This window comes from Zonotrichia leucophrys, chromosome 2, assembly GCF_028769735.1.
Source record: "Zonotrichia leucophrys gambelii isolate GWCS_2022_RI chromosome 2, RI_Zleu_2.0, whole genome shotgun sequence".
NCBI lineage: Eukaryota > Metazoa > Chordata > Aves > Passeriformes > Passerellidae > Zonotrichia > Zonotrichia leucophrys.
Genome location: NC_088171.1, coordinates 105,620,324 through 105,637,659, shown reverse-complemented (window position 1 = coordinate 105,637,659; position 17,336 = coordinate 105,620,324). Strand labels below are relative to the sequence as shown.

At 35.6% G+C, this 17,336-nt stretch overlaps 1 protein-coding gene across 2 annotated transcripts in view; it reads left to right on the top strand.

The window, feature by feature from the left end:
* ROCK1 (Rho associated coiled-coil containing protein kinase 1) overlaps nt 1-17,336 on the top strand; it is an 83,774-nt gene that overhangs the window by 26,296 nt on the left and 40,142 nt on the right. For both annotated transcript variants that reach the window (XM_064705949.1, XM_064705950.1), the window contains exons 2-8: nt 5,971-6,052; nt 9,741-9,841; nt 10,656-10,793; nt 11,993-12,168; nt 14,912-14,996; nt 16,649-16,793; nt 17,074-17,212. In XM_064705949.1, coding sequence (XP_064562019.1) covers nt 5,971-6,052; nt 9,741-9,841; nt 10,656-10,793; nt 11,993-12,168; nt 14,912-14,996; nt 16,649-16,793; nt 17,074-17,212 — 866 coding nt within the window. The remainder of the gene's footprint in view (nt 1-5,970; nt 6,053-9,740; nt 9,842-10,655; nt 10,794-11,992; nt 12,169-14,911; nt 14,997-16,648; nt 16,794-17,073; nt 17,213-17,336) is intronic.

Sequence of the window (17,336 nt, the reverse complement as noted above, 5' to 3'; positions counted from 1 at the left end):
GGGATCTTTTGTGTATTTGATTAGAGATTGCCAATAGTGCTACATTTATCTTAGTTGACCAGAGAATTATGTGTGACAGGATGTTATTGTGAATTATGATGAACACGTGCAAAACAAGGTGAGTTGGGTTTGTTGATTTGATAGTGAGGGGGGGAGATCATAGTGCTATAGGGATAGGAAAATGGCTGCAATACAGGGAACCAAAATATGGATAGTTAAGTCGCAGATTTTAAGAGTTACTTTTGTCTCTTGAAAAAAGGAAAAGTGGCAAAGAGTTTAAACCTGGGTAACTGCCAGTCTGTCCAAGAAATGCAAATTTTCTATGCTGGTAATACTCATTAGGTATTTTTTTAGTGCTTTGAATGCTAAATAAATAGTAAAGTAATTAGGTGTCTCAATAACAAAGTTTCAACTGAATTTTGTGTATTTTTTACTTGTGCTAGATGGTACTGCATCATAATGAAATGTGTATAAATAAAATTTCAAAATATGGAAATGCTATAATTGTACACTGATAATGTCGGTCATTTATTGCATTTTCTACTTCATATCACTTATGAATCATGAGATACATTTTGCTAAATTGAAATTGGTTGATAGTGCATATTTTCAAATATCCCTATAAAATTATATTAATATTAATTCATGCATTTGAATGAAACCAGCATTACATAATTGTAGTGAGTTTTGAAATTAGGGAATGTAGTTGCAGAGTGAAGAACTCTATTATAGTCATAGCGGACTGGCAGTTTGATGCATTAAAACTTTGGAATTAGGTATAGACCAAAATTGGGAAAAATCCAGTTAATGTGAGACTGCTTAGGACAAACTGAAGAAAGCCAGTGCATTGTAGATGAATCTAATGAAAAGAAGTTAGCATAGCAACTTGAGAAATTCAGTGATAAGAGATTGTGTAGTTAATGTATGTGCTATTGGTAAGTTTTATGTTACAGCATTCTGTATTTTTAGAACAAGTGAAGGGGAAGTATTGGCAAAGGCAGTTGGGCTTGGCTGCTTGTATGAATAGATGGAAAGCTGGTGATCAGTGTATTCAAAACAGATTGGTAATGAAGTTTAACAGGTGTGTGGTATTTCACAGTCATAAGGGATCTAAAATGGTGAATAACCATCAATTTATGATGGTAGAGCAGTAAAAATTAAAGATCTAGCAAGTCAAAGAAGAAATTAATAATTTGTGCCTGGCTGATTAAAAGTGGTGGGTAAAATTCGTCTTTGAATGTTGATTGAGTGCCTGGGAGAAAAACCTGTCATTTTTATGGACTTAGGTTACATTGAACTAGCTTTGATTTCTAATGCCTAGTTTTGTGAAAGAATCAATCTAGTACACAGTGACTGCAAAAACTAAGCAGATATTTCAGTGAAGAACTGAAAACATAATGAAGCACAGAACAGGAACTGTTGTAATGCATTGTGTACTTAGGGTGTGCTCACAACTCAAATACAACATGCAATTTCTCCATATGTGCCCCTGCCCCAGTTAAAAAGTAAATGGTGGAAATAACAAATCACCAGAGGGTGCTGATGGTGGGAATTGAAATAACTTTCATTCAAGGATAATTGGAAGAGAGTTGGCTAGTGGTGAAATGCTGCAAGTGTGTAAAGCTGTGTCTTGGGGGAGGTGGGTAAAGAGTCATTGTCCCTTTTTTGGCTGAAGAGTGGGAAGCTTGAGATGAGGTACACTTTTGTATAGCCTGTAGGTGGTGGAATTCATATCTGTGCAACGCTGTAAGAGCAAGAAACTAAAACAGAGAAAACATTTAGACAAAAATCACCAAAAAAAATGTTGTCTAGAAAATTTTCATCATAGTTAGCTGTGACAGTGCCATTTCTGGCTCACACATACAGCTGAGCAGTGCTTGCTCCTGTCGTCTTTCCTGGACACTCTTACTGTCACCTCCAGAGCCAGTCTGTGCATCTAGACTGACCTTTGGTTTTATTCCATATAACTATGCCTTTTAAACTTCTAATTATGGTGCGTTAATGAACAAAATTCAACCAACAGAATATGTTGAATTGTTGGTTTCATAAGGAAGAACTCTGCATGTTGTAATGACTCCCCAGTGTGCCCTCTTTAAAATTTAAGGATGATATGAGGTCTTCTAAACAGATAATGAAACTATTGAATGAATGTGATATAGAAAAGGCTGTATCAGATCGTGAAACTGACTGAAGAACATTAGAAAAGAAGTTTTTTCCCTGTTCTTTTTTAATCACCTCCAACATACTATTACCATGTGAGTGGAGGTATAAATCAATTTATCTTAGTAATCTAATTTAATTGTTACAAGGAAAATGTCCTTGTAGGCCTGAAAGCTTAACAGGAAAATTGCTCTGTAATGACAAAATAAGGTAGAACTTAGTGTTAGCTGAAAATACCTCTAAGCCACAATATATGTTTCCAAGAAGTATGGAATGTGCTGTATTTAAAGGTACATACATGGCACCCATCCAAGTGGAGGAAAAATCCATCTTAAAATTGAGGCTGTCTTGTTTAATACTGTGCATGATTGCCTCTACTAATGACATCTTGTCATCCTTCAAGAGGAGAAGAGCATGGCTGCTGTAGGCCTTGATGGAAAGGTGATGTTCCTTCCTTTCTGTGTTGCCAGGAAAGTCAGAGGACATATTGAAAGCTTGAGCAAGATGCAATGAAGAAAGTTGAGAGATGAGCTATCTCAGCAGCCACTGGCAGTAATGATCATGTCCATTTGGACTTAACCCTTTCCCTGCAAGGCATTATTTCTACAACTCCATAGTGTGTTCCCATCTCTCTGACCTGCTCCACTTTGAACCAGACTCTCTTTGAGCTTGTGTACTCCTCCCTGTTTGTCCTCTAGTGATACCATTTAAAAATAGCTGTGCTTCTGTGCTTCCCTTTGTGCTGGGACAGCTTGTAGTGTTTGCAAGTTCTTCTGCTTTAGCTAATGTAAATAAGGCTGTTTCATATTACTAGGTATCCCAAGTATTTTACTTCCATTAATTATGATTCCAAAAATTGCTTCAAGCTTAGTCTTATATTTGCAGTCTGACACTAAAATAATACCAAGGTCTTTTTTTCTTCAGAAACTTACTTCAGTTGAAGAAAAGAATTCTTTTGAGAGTTAAGGATTTGCAAGTCTCTTAATTATAGAATATCACCCATCCTTGCCTTTTTTTAATGGGAGTTTTGAACCAGTTTATTCTCTGGATACTGTAATGAAGGGGAGCTTATTCTTGAAGAGCCTTTTAAATAAGCAATTCTTGGCATGTAGCTTCCTTAGATATTGTTTGCATGATCATGAAATATGATTTCAAATGAATGGAAGATCAAGAGCTTAAATCTGTATTTCAGAGTTGTTAAGTATTTTAATTGATAGAGTTCATATATAGGAACTGGAAGGTTAAGAACAGAACAGGAAACTTTGTATATGGTGAATTCTAGGTTAAACAGTATTGAAATTTGCTTTTGCATGTTAAAACTGAATTTGTATACTTTTTCCCATCTTTAAATTAAAACTTTTAAAAATAACACAACAAAATACCTAACATGCCTGAGACACCAAGGAAACCATGAAGTTTTCTGTACTTTATGCTTCTTTAGCATGGGCTTATATTTTAGTATTTTGAAAGAAGAAGTATGATACAAAAGTAAGATTAACGTTATGAATTTAAACATATTGCCATTTTTCATATATTTCTTGTATTTGGTGTTTAAAACCTCTCTTCCTATAAAGTAAGACTGAATTTTGCCTTTTGAAGCAAGCCCTGAATTGAAACAGATAATTGCACAACTCCAGAGCCAACCAGGACTTGATAATTTTGTGCTTCTGCTTGGCATGGGGAAGTTTTGTGTTAGCTGTGGACCTGGACAAATCAATTGACTCTACAGATTGGAAGGCTTCACAGCAGATTGAACCCCAGATTTTGATAGTTCATTGCCATCTCTAATTTGCTTTTAAAAATCGCCTTGTAGCTGGTGTTTTCCTACTGCTTCACACAGCATGGAGATAAATGCACAGAAGCTGCTGGTGGACTTTGTACTGCTGTGCAAGCAGTTATCATGGTTCACCCTTAATTTATTCAACAGAACCAGAGAATTTAATTTTTTTCCTGGATTTTCTGGATATTTGCCATGTGTCATTGGAAGAGGTGTCTTTTAGTAGTTTGCAAAGTATTTCTCAACAAATTAGTTACCCTACCTTCATAGTTTTATTTCTGTAACTACCTTGAGTCCAAATTGTTGTTGGCCTCTTACTTTATTTCTAGTACTGACTGGTTTAATGTTGTTTCCCTGCAATTTGTTTTCTTTTTTCATCATCAGTGTCAGTCCAAAAAGATGATCCTTTAGTGCACAAGATGCAAAACTGACTTTATTTTAGGGAAGTAAAATACTGCAATGCTTTTCTTGATTTATGTTATTTTCATTTTAGCATTTCTTAGTTCAAAATGAGCCACTGCAGGCAGAGGTAGCTAAAAAACGGAATATTTTTATGAAATTGACAATTTTAATAATATCCAGCCTTTAAAGTAATTCTGGTTATCCTTGCAGGTACCCATGTTCAAATTCTAGCATGATTTTACTGCTTACTCTTATTATATCTGAAGTAAACAATTTCTGTCTCACATACTTTAAAACTGAGGACTGCAAGCCAGGAAATAATTTGATTTTGATAGCACTTGGGATTTTTTATAGTTAAAAGTCAGTTGTGAAGACTGAGCTGAAATATAGGTTTGAATTTGAAGTGAAAGATCAAAGACTAATATTTCAGTCTAAATCAAATGTGTTCTCCACTATATATTCCTGGAAAGCTTTCAGAAAGCTTATGCTCTAGCTTTTGTTCATGCACAGTTACTTGATATACTTAGCAAAGACTTATGGATCAGTTTTCAATCCTGAAAAAAGGATAGGAAAATCCTTTTAGAAGCTGAAAGCAATCAAATTAGGTCTAGTCAGATCTGAACTGATCAGATCAAAGATATGTCTGGTCTAATATCTCACTCCAAGAAGGTTAAAAATAGGTAGCATAAACACCTAGCTATGAATGGACAAGTACGTCTCTTGCATGCTTGGGTAGCATCCATCAATTTGTATTTTAGGACCTTTGTCTCTGTTTTTGCCGTTGTCACTTACCTTTACCCGAGGGAGAGAGGACTCCCTAATGCACTTTGATTCTTTGTTACATAATTCCTAGAATACTTGATCATTTTCAAGTCAAAGCCGTATCTGTGGTTTTCAGCCAAAAAAACTGGGTTTAGTTTTTCTCCAAGAAGATGCTACCCACTGAGGAGTCATTAATACCTAGTGACAAACTTAGACTTAAACTGTAAGTCCCAAAGTTCACAGCACTTAACAAGACCTTAAAACTATCTCCTTCTTTGTTGTGTTTGGGTTTCCTGATGGTGTTTGGTTTGTCTTTGTTTATAGGGATGTATGCTGTGGTAGTAGTGCCAGATGGGCTTGTTTGTTTCTAGAATTAAGTAGGAGTGTATAAAGCCAACATCTTGTTCATGAGAATTCACACTGAATTCAGTGGATAAAATGCAGGGGTTGGATTTTGTGAATTAAATTACCATCTTTGTCCTATTTGCCAGTTGCCATTTCATGTTCAAGTGCCTACTGTGTGATGCATTGTGACTTTTTAATATTGCCGAACTTCATTAGAACTGCTATTCTTTTTTGTATTTGGAAAAAGTAATTATTTTCATGTAAGTATGGAGCTAATTAAGGTAATAATACATGGAAGCATATGGAATTAAATTTTGATGAGTCCCATGGAAGTGAAGGAGTAACAGCTGCTTCACATAACTGCTAACAGTCATTAAATAAATGTGAATGATTTCATTTGCATGGAAGATTGATAGGGACAACTGTTTTTTTTAACTTGGCTCTTTAGTTGGCAGCATGGGTAATTATTTTTTCAAATACTTAATTTTGCTTGTTGTTTTGTTTGTTTGTTTTTTTTTTTTCAGGATGGATTAGATGCTTTGGTATATGACTTGGATTTTCCTGCCTTAAGAAAAAACAAGAACATTGATAACTTCTTAAACAGGTGTAAGTATTTAATGTTTAATTTACTAAATAACAGAAGTCTGTAATATCAAAAAGTAAACACTTGTTCTAGCTATTTGAAAGGCAGCTAGGGATTTGGAGTGCACTGAGTTTTTGGGTGCAAGAGTCTTATTTATTTATTTCCCACTGAGCAGTGACAGCTGCCTATGCAAATCTCATCCCCAGCAATTGAATGTCCAATCTGTTGTCCCTGTAAATGGCCTTGTCTGAAGTGGCACAAAGCCTTTTAAGAGAAAGGCCTCTTGTCTTTGTTAGGGCAACTCCCTGGATTCCCATAACTTGTTTTCTATTTTCATGTACTAGGATATCATAAGCAATTAACAATAAAATGGAACAGGGATGTGTACAATGTCCTGGAATCATATTAAATATTTGTTCACTAACAGAATTGGAGCATTATTTTGTAAGCTTTGGGTTTTTTTGGTATAAAAGGTCTCTTTTAATGAAAATCTTACACTGCATGGCTGATGCATTTACTTGTGTATGCAGCTGATGTGTCTGCAGAATTCTCTGCATTTACTTTGTATTTTTCCACTGCAAGATTTCCTGCACATTATACCCTATAACAACATTTTAAAATAGTAAAGTTGATTTTTAAATAGAAATGAGTTCCATAATTTTCATAGTTAAAAAAAAGTCAAGATACTAACAAAGAAAACCCCAGAAAAGGCAATTATGAATCAACACTTATCTGAAGGCTGCCAAACTGGCAAATTCTGAAGATCATGGCAGACATGTTTGCTGATTGAAGACTTGTTTCTGCCTGTAGACTAAATAGGCAAAACTTGAAATTAAGCTAATACTAAAATTTTTACAGGCTTAAGCAATTCAATTCTATAATAAAAGTGGATTTTTTGTAAATACAAAATAATTTGACTAAAATAATCTTTGTCTTTGGTTTGAAATTTATGTGGAATGTTTTTTTTTTTTTTGTTTCCACGGTGTTTTCAAATGGTTTATTGGGTGCGACTATAACCTGTAATAGTGAATTTGTGGTGATTATTTTATATTAATCTCCATTCGTGTGAATATTTGAGTCCACTAGATCTCTTTGATGGCTCATTTGCACATAAGCTGGTTACTAAAAGCCTAAGCTCAAATGTTCTGTTTAACTTTTCACAGTTCAAACTGTATTGATACCATATGCTGAGTTACATGCACATTTTGTATACTCAGTTATTTACTGAGAAGGTGTGGTGAAACTCTTGGAGAAAAGAGAAGTTGTATCAGGCAAAGGAAATACTCATTGCAACAGATAATTTGAATGTAATTTTTATGAGTAGTGAAATCATTAGTGTGTCTCAAAAAGCTTCACTTCTGCAATAGGGGCTGAGTGAAAGAAAACTTTTACATTTACAACCTGATAATGAATATCTTTTAGGTATAAATTATATACTGTGTAAGATGTGACCTGAAGTAATCTGAAGGTGGAGAACAGAACACATTAGTTCCCTTCAAACTGCCTTTGAAACATTAACTTGCAGTGTTTGCTGAAATATGAAAGCAAGCTGTGGATGTGTGAGTAGTGGCCTTAGAGAGAGCTGTGAAGTCTTAGTTTGCCTTGAATTTCTATTTAAAAAAATTTAAAAAATTCATGTTTATTTTATTTTATTAGGAGACTGTTTAAAATATCTTTCTGCAGTATCAGCTGCCTGGTTGCAGAATTATTGCAGAAATTTAAAATAAATTTCTGGATGGCAAATAAAATGGGAGTTTGCTTCCTTTATTTTGTGGGCTGTAATTGCCCTATGAACTACTCCTTATCCCCTCTTTACTTCTCCCTAATTTACATTGTATATTTGTGGAGCATCCAAAATCTGCCTCTACTGGCTGAGGTTGTGAGGATGATTTTTGCAAATGTAGAACCGTATTGTTTCTCTACCATATAGAATTAACAGAATGAAGAAATGAGTATTGCAGGTATCTGAGAGCCCTGCTTTGCAGTGGTGACTCAGTTTATTTCAAAGCAGCATCTGAGCCTATACCCAAAGTTCAGGGCAAGTTGGGAGAGGGTGATTTTGCCATGGGAGCCACCCCAGCTGTTCATACAGCATAAACTGGGCAGGTCCTCCACTGGTCCTGGGAGATAAGAAGGTCTATTGCAGCCTGATACACCTTGTTTAACAGATCTAGAATGTGGAGGTCGAATTTCCAGCACTCTTGTTACTATAACATGGTCTCTGAAAATAACTGAGTGTTAGTATGTATTTCAAGCAGTAAATTTCAATTCGCAGCTGATCAGAAGCTTGGCTTACATAATTTTAAAATCCTTAGTTTAGCTTGCTCTTCGGATGTATTTGCCTTCATTCTGCTTTGTTCAAAGGCAATGCTTGTGATTGAATACCATTTAAGGGTTCATATTGTGCTTAGACTTTTTTGTTGAGAAGAGGTGAACCTCCTGTTGTGAGATTACTAGGGAGGAAGTTAGCAATAGCTAGAAAATTGCTGTCACGAAAATTGTTGCATTTTAGTTCTGTGCAATCTTGCTCCTCCTCTTCTGTAAGCCAGTTGTTACCAGGGCAAATAAGGCAATGCATTATTTGTTGGAACTACTGAGTATTTTGATCTTTATGTGGAAGCATTTGGCAGAATTTAAAATTTTGCTATAATTTACCGGAATAAGCCTGTGATATGCTGCATTGTAAATGGTTGCTTTACATTAGATAATAATGCTGCAGAGTATTTATTCAAACAGAACTATGTTTGTTCCTCTTGAGGTAATAAAATCTTACTGAATTTTTATTATAGATAGGCAGGCAATCTTATGTTTTAGATTGTGGCCTGTGTAGGTAGAAATCTAATGATAATTTTCTGTTAATTGTTTTGTCAGTTTTTAGTGTATGAACTTAAAATATCCTGTTTCTCTTCCGTTCTCTTTCCCTGTCCTTACTTCTCTCTAAACTTTGCTTTTAGGCCTAGAATACTATTTTTGAAAATAAAATACTATTGCATTATTTTTTTATTAGGAGCATATCTGTTTTAGTAGAACTTCCTGGCTTTTAGAAATACTAAAGCACGAAGCTTTTCTACGTAGTCTCATGCCAGTGTTGACCCACATGGATTAAAATAGACTGTTTTAATCTTTTACCAAATTTGGAATTAGAATTAGAATATCTGCCCACTGGGACTTTGTAAATTATTCTAGTTTATAGAATGACAGGTTTATATAAATAATTGCAGTGATTCCCACTGCATGTTTTAAATTAAAATCTACTTTTTTGAGTATTAGGAATCATGAAAGTGCAGAAAAGCATAACTTTTTTCAAAAAATATTTTTTCAAGCATCTTGTAGTATATTTTCTTATACACTTTCCCAGCTGTGTTGCATATTTATTCAGAAATAATATTTGTATACTGATCAGCTTGCAAGCAGGATCATGGTGGATATGAAATTTTTGCATAACTTTTTTTATTTGGTAATTATTTTAAACAAAATTTCTAAATTAAGATCTTCTGTAATAGGATTGTACGGTAGAGTCATTGCATCAGGTTATATCAGTTTTTGGTAACTGGTTGTGAGAATAAGTTCATGCATTCTTACAGAGAATTTTTCAGTGGCAATGTAGGTTCTTTGAGCAGCACTTCTTCTAAAAACGATGAAAAATTGAAGCTAGACAAATGGGTTTAATTAAGTTTGCTATATATGAAATGTAAATTTTGTTCCATGTAGATAAAGACACAGTAAATAAAATGAGAGATCTGCGCATGAAAGCTGAAGATTATGAAGTGGTGAAGGTGATCGGTAGAGGGGCATTTGGGGAGGTTCAGTTGGTAAGTTGAGTTTCTATTTGTGCATTTGAATGTATTCTGTAGTATTTGTCATGCTTCTGTTTCTCAGTGTAGTGTTCAGAAGATACAGTCTTAAATATTAAAGCCTTTGGCTCAGTGAAATTTTATTCCTTTACAATTTATGAAAATGTTTTTTGAAAATGTCCTTTTTCAGTCCTGTCCAATTGCACAAGTACTTGTTTTGCATTGTAGTCTTGTCTCTTAAAATGGAATGTGTATTACTCATAATCAAGAAAATTAGCCTTTACCACCACTGTTTACATGGACACTTGAAGAAGTCTTAAGGGCTAGAAGAGTTTCTGCCAGTTCAGGAACTACACCAGATTTTTGTGGACATAATTCTCACAGATGAGAGATGTGTGTTGTTTGTGATAGGTTAGCAGCCAGGCTTGTTAATCCTGCTTTATTTAATCGAGTCCTGGTGGGAGAAACTGGAGATACAGCAGCAAGTATACACATCTGCTAATGAGCTCTGGAAAATGCATATAGTTTTAACTTTATGGTATTTAACATCACTAACTGCCAATATTTGTCCTTTTAAAGGCACATACATGCAGATTATGTGACTCCTATGCCTATGGACTTCTGTGTTGAAAAGTTCTAGCAAGTATTTTAAAAGTAATGCTTTGTCAGATGTAATTATTTTGTGAATGTACAGTATAGAATCCTTTATAGTAATGTGAAGAGTCTTACAAAATGTGTTAAATAGTAAAGCAGGAAAAGTAACGTTTTCAGTGATGTTCTTCATGTGTTAATATGGCAAACTAATTCTGTGTGTCACATTTGTCTTCATCAGGTAAGGCATAAATCCTCAAGGAGAGTGTATGCTATGAAACTTCTGAGCAAATTTGAGATGATAAAAAGATCTGATTCTGCATTCTTCTGGGAAGAAAGGGATATTATGGCTTTTGCTAATAGTCCCTGGGTTGTTCAGGTAAAGTGATACTACTTTTAAAATATTGTCATTATAGAGTAGTTTGGTTGCAACACTGCATGACCTGGAATTACATGTTTTGAAGTCTCTTTTTTGTTTTTTTTTTTTTGTCTGCTAGGGTATACATGGCTAAGATAATAGCAATTCTGTATAGCAATGCTATACAAAGGAGCAGGTATAACACTTGCTTCAAACTGTATTTTGTCACATTTACCTGATAAACTATTCTCTTTATTATTAAAACTCTTTGCCAGATATATTTTGGTGCATCTGCTCTGTAGTAGTTATTTGGATCATCCAGCATACCAGTAAGCATACCAGAAAGAGGTACTTAAGACAGAGCTTCTGTAAATATTAATTTCTGTGTGTATCTTTGCAAATTATGCCTGCTCTGGTTATTTTTTCCCCATTTCAGTGTTCTCACTGACAGTTTCTTGGGAGGCGCTGCTGCCTTTGAAGTTCTGAGGAACATGCCTGAACCAATCATTGAGCATTGTGTGTGCACATGTCATCTTGTTAATTTAAACTGTTCATACCCTTAAGCATAGAAATTCTTCTGTTAGGCTGGAATGACACAAACTCATTGAAGATTTACCCAAGTCAAATGGGTAACTGCTTTACTATCTGTCTGGGTGGGATTGTGCAGAATAAAACTTAGGAATTTCATCCAGTTTTAAGTAAAGAATAATCTGCCTGCAATACTCATGTTGAACAGAGGACTGGCAACTTTAAAGGAAATATTTTTATTGTTTAAAGTTTAGGCTCATTTTCTATATAATAAATAAATGTTGACAATAGAAAAATAAACATGAACTGATAATACAAATAGAATCAGGCAGATGTTTGCAACAGAGTAATTTTATCTTTGTATATGGGTCCACTAACATCCCAGTGAGAAGGAAAAGACATTTGTCTAAACGTAATGAGCTTTCTTTGAAATGATCTCAAAATTCATTGTAGCAAATACACTAATCATAATTTGTAACCAGAACTCTACTTTTTCCAGGGTAATATAAGGGGATGGAGGATCTGGCTCTGGAGGTTAACTTCTTTTTAGGAGGTTTGCTGAATAATGCAGAGTTGCTGCAGTTTTTGCAGCAACTCTGTTACTTTGGAAATTAGCTTGCACAGAAGTGCCTTTGATTTGCGAACAAGCAAAGAACATAACTGGCTTATTTTTTGGTTTTGCTTTTTTGCAGTTATTTTACGCATTCCAAGATGACCGTTACCTTTACATGGTGATGGAATACATGCCTGGTGGGGACCTGGTGAATTTAATGAGTAACTATGATGTTCCAGAGAAATGGGCAAGATTTTATACTGCTGAAGTTGTACTTGCATTAGATGCAATCCACTCAATGGGTTTTATACACAGGTGAGAAAGAAAAAGATATTACACAGGGTTGTTTATTTCCTGATGCTGCCAGAATTACTTCAGTTTAGGCAGTTTTAAAATTCAAGATACTACTTCTTTATTGTTATTCCATAATTATTCCATCTTAGAAATTGAAAAATTGTTGCCATCAGAAACTGTAAGTCTGAGGTGATACAGTCAAAGAAAAGGTTTTCGGGAGACTGATGTTCCTCAGTTTGGGCAGCGATAAAATTGTCCCACTTTACCAAGAGGTAACAAGAACAAAAATGGTGTGAGATGCTGGCCCCAAAATGGTTCTTTTACTTTGATTAGAAAAAGCTGTTTAGGGAATTTGATCACAGTAGTATCCACTGTTAGGAATTAATTCTCTGCTAGGCATTTGAAGCCTCAGTGACCCATTAAACCAGAATCTGTGAACAATGTGAGGAAAATCTCCCAGCCATATGTTTTCTTGTGAGGGGCAAGATGGAAAATTGAGATGCAGAGCAAAGGGACTTGGATTAGTTTCATATTATGTACTTGCCCTAAAGTGAAAGTCTTTTCTTGGATAGGTTGAGAAGTTTTCTTTTTGATATTTGAACTTGTATCTGTTTCTAGCTTTTAATTATATTAACTGGGAGCAGAAGAATAAATTTTTCAACAGAAAATACAGGAAGAATTGGAGTAGTGTGTAGTATACACTATAGAATATATATTTTCAGTTTGTGATTTGTTCACAAGATCAGTGTTAACACGTAAGCTTTTGCAAAAAAGGCTAACACAAAGCAAAATAAACTACTAATCCATTGCTTGAGTAGGATCTAGAGCATCATTAATTATGTAGCTATGCTGCATCTAATGGGTAAATTATCTGGCTGAATGAACCATTTGTATGTGTGTATTGCAAGCTTTAGAAAGCAGACATTAGAAGATGCCGACAGCACAGAGAGGTTTTTTTCATGAAAATTTAGATTATTTTGACACCAGGAGATTTTTTTTTTTAAGATTTGTTTTCTCCTGTAGTTGATCTGTTCAACTCTGATGAATGAAAAGGAACTTAAGAAAATATGGGCCTACTGCTTAATGGGTCAGGGACTGAGTGAGAAAGGACATGGGAATGGCTGAGGCTGCTGCCTTTGCCCAGCCTTCTTTGATAAGGTCTGTTTTCAGGCCCCTTGGGTCCTGTGCCCAGTGGCAGAGCTTGGGAGAGGAAGGCATTGCTCTGGCAGAGGAAGACCAAGCTGACTCCAGTTGAGCAAACTGCCTATGCACATGTCTGGGGCACACCCTGGGACATGCCATGGGCGGTGAGGAAGCTGCCAAGTAGCATTATGATACTGCTCTCTGTCACCTTGGAAGGTGTGGGGGAATTGGGAGATTCCAGCTGACTGGAAGGAAACAAATGGCACACTTGTCTTGCCCCAAGAAGGGCTGGGAGGAGGGAGTCAGAGGAGCTGAAGGCTAGGCAGCCTGAGGGCACTTGGATTAAAACTGTCAGGAAACAGTTTCCAAGCATCTGGGTGGAGAGGTGATGGTGAGCAGCCTGCATGGATTTATGCCTTCCCAAAGCAATTACCTTCTGTGTTGAGATGATGGGCTTCACTGATGAGGCAGAGATGTTTGTCTTGACTTCATCCAGGCTGTAGATACAGCTGATTTAGAAAGGCACAGTTTGAACAGGCAAAACTGTCTAGATACTCCTTGAGTAGATTGTGCTGTCCAGCAGCAGTCAGCTACCAGCAGTTCCCCAGGGGTTTGGTGCCAGGATCAGCACTGTCTCTGTTCACAACTTGAACAGTGTTCAGGAGGACAGGAAGCAGAACTTAATAAAAAAAAGTGGACCAGGCTTGAAGTTGCATGGTGAAAAGATGAAAGGCAATGGATGACACAAGTTGCAATAGGGGAATACCTAGCTATTCATTAGGAGTTGTTTTTTCCATTATGAGGGAGGTCAAACAGTAAAAGAGAAAGGTTATGGATTCTTCATCCTCAAAGAAAGAAAACTTGCCTGGATTTGACCCTGAGTAATGTAATGTAACTTTGAAGTCCAATCTGACTTTGCAGCTATACTTTGATCAGGCAGCTAACCGAGAGTCTTATAAAAATCCCTTCCAACCAAAATTATTCTGTGAATGTACTGGTATGTTTGCACTACATTTCATCTGATAGTTATGGCCAGAGTTCTCCTTTGAGATCTCTGAAATATACTTTCTCCTGAAATTTGTGTTATGCTATCTTGGTAATTGTTTCTTACTGCTGTTCTGCTTCAGTATGTTCAATGACATCAGCATGCTACACTTCACCAGTTACTTTATGAAAATTCTATAGTGGAAGTACTTGGAGAGTGCTATAAATTAATATTCCTCTTCAGTCATAAGAAAATATTTGAATAATAGAATTTTGAAAATGACATTCAGTTGTTCTCTTGAAATAGAAGTGGTACAGAAATGAAGCTATATTTTCAATGCCACTTTTGACATAATCAGTGAATGTTTTTTAGGAACTTGAAGTTCAAGATTAGTGTCCAGATCTATTAAATTTGGTAACTTAAATGTTCTAATTTTAAAAAATGTTGTTGTTCAGCAGTCTCTGTTGGTCACGATACTTAGAGAAAGCAAAAAAAAATGGAGGCAATAGTGGTGCTTTAATGTTGCTGTTTTTCCATAAAATGTTGCATCTGAAACGCAGTTAACTTCCATTGTGTTCCTAAGTTAAATTTAATAAATTGAATGTTTACTTTTTAAAATACATATTTTTCTTTCAGAGATGTGAAGCCTGATAATATGCTGCTAGATAAAGCTGGCCATTTAAAATTAGCAGATTTTGGTACTTGTATGAAGATGAACAAGGTAAATATATTTTTTATAAGGTTAATGTATTTTAAATAATATGTTTGTGATTTGACTTTTATGTTTGTGAAAGGAAAACATACTTAAAAGTGAAAAAAAAGATACTGAAAAGTTTTAAGCTAAATGAGAAGAGAGTACTCTGTTCTCTTATTGTTCTTCATAGCCTAGTGAAAGGAACTAGATGATCTTTAAGGTCCCTTCTAACCCAAATCATTCTATGATTCTGTGATTCATGCATCTTATTCAGTGACAATGCAAAGTGCAGAAATGGTTCTTCAAGTACTCTTTTTTAGAGAAGAATTTTTCTGAAGGTTTTTTCTTTTCTGAAGTCAAGCTTTTGATTGTATTTAGATGCTCATGGTTATTTTTTCAAGTATTTTGGTATGAAAAGTTAATGCAAAGAAATGAGATGATTTTTACTTAGTGTGCCAGAAATGAAAGAATCAAAACTGACATGCCAGTTGCTTAATACCAGTTTTACTTATTAGCCGTTGCTGACATAGCCTGAGGACAAATCTGAGGGAAACCGATGTCATGAAATTATTTATTTTTAAAAATGCATTCTGAGGTCATTAAAAAAAAATAATTCAGCAACAGTATTCATGTCCTGTGTAGCTCTGTTGTTCCTTACACAAAACTGCCTGGTTTGTCAGCCTGCACATGTATTTGAGGAAAACATATTTGGAAATCTGAAATACGTGGTAGATAGTAGAGTTGGTGTAATGTGTACAATCCTATTCCAGGAGATCTGAGTTACTATACTTAGCTACTAAATAAAAGGCACCAATGAAAACCAAGTGCAGGCTATGTGTAAAAACCCTAGTAGTTTTGAGCCTAGTCTGGGTTCCTCTAGTCTTTTGAAAGCGAAAGGTTATTCTCTAGAAGAAAAACTGCTCAGCATAGGAGCTTAATTTAGGATTTGCTGCATATGCAGCACTAAATTTTATTTGCTTAATTATGTATTTTTATGGCAGTTGTTCCACTGATCCATTTCTAGGAATGACATGGGATTATTTCAGAAGTGCCTGAATGGCACTGGAAAAGAGTGTGTGGTTACACCTTCAGCAGTCTGGATGTCAGCTCCAGTGTCACTGATCTCAGTTCTGCAAGCACTTTCTCAAGGGTGTGAGGAACATCAAATGTTCTTCTCATGTTACCTCTACCCATGTTATCTCATGTTAATATAGATTTTCAAAGCCTTATCTACCTTTAGTCTTCTTAGCATTCAGTATCTAGGGTCATAGGCCAGAAACTTGCAGTTCAGCTGTTCCTGTTATCAAAATTCCTGATGTTGACCCTTTTATGCTAACAGAGGAGCTTTCACTGTTTACAGTACATCCTGTCAGCAAATGACAAATTTATACTGGCATGAGTGGCTGTGTGGTGTGTGCAGGGCCTAGATACAATTCTGATTACTTCTTGGATACTAACTGAGGTTTTTAAAGCAACTTCCATTGTGTTTGACAGATCTAGTGCTTTGTTGTAGCAAAGCACAGCTGAGACTTCACAAATATTAAAAAAAATTTAAAAAGAATGCTTGTTGACAATTTTATGTGGATCTGTTGATGTTTCTTAGGCTGCATAAACTCATGGAACTTACTGGGAATTTTGGAACTTATATTTGGGCCTTGCTGCTTTCCTGTGTTTTGTAGGAAGGAATGGTACGATGTGACACGGCTGTGGGAACACCAGACTACATCTCTCCTGAAGTATTGAAGTCCCAGGGAGGGGATGGTTACTATGGGCGGGAATGTGACTGGTGGTCAGTTGGAGTCTTCTTGTATGAGATGCTTGTAGGTGAGTAGTAGGATCATCAGAAGTGACTGCACTACTTAACTGGACTCCTGTGTTAAAATCACTCTTGTTTTTAACATTACAGCTCTTCTGGCATGAGCTGTGCTTTACAGATCCTGGCATTTACAGAATATATTTTAGAAAAATTCTGACAGAATTCTCAAACATTTGTCCTTGCCTCTTTTTCACTTGGTTGCAAACATTGTTGTATATGTAATTCAGATATTTAATTCAAAATACAATAATTTTGATCTGCTTTTTAATGTTTGTTCTGCTTTTTCAGGTGATACACCTTTTTATGCAGATTCTTTGGTTGGAACATACAGTAAGATTATGAACCATAAGAACTCCCTTACTTTCCCTGATGACAGTGACATTTCTAAAGAGGCAAAAAACCTAATTTGTGCCTTTTTAACTGATAGGTAAGGTTTATGTTTTATTCATAATGAAAATAAGCCTTCATTAAGAGTATTTCTTGTCATGTTGGAAAAAAAAAGTATTTGTGTGCAGTTTTAAACTGCTCAGGAGAGGTGAACTTCTTAGTAC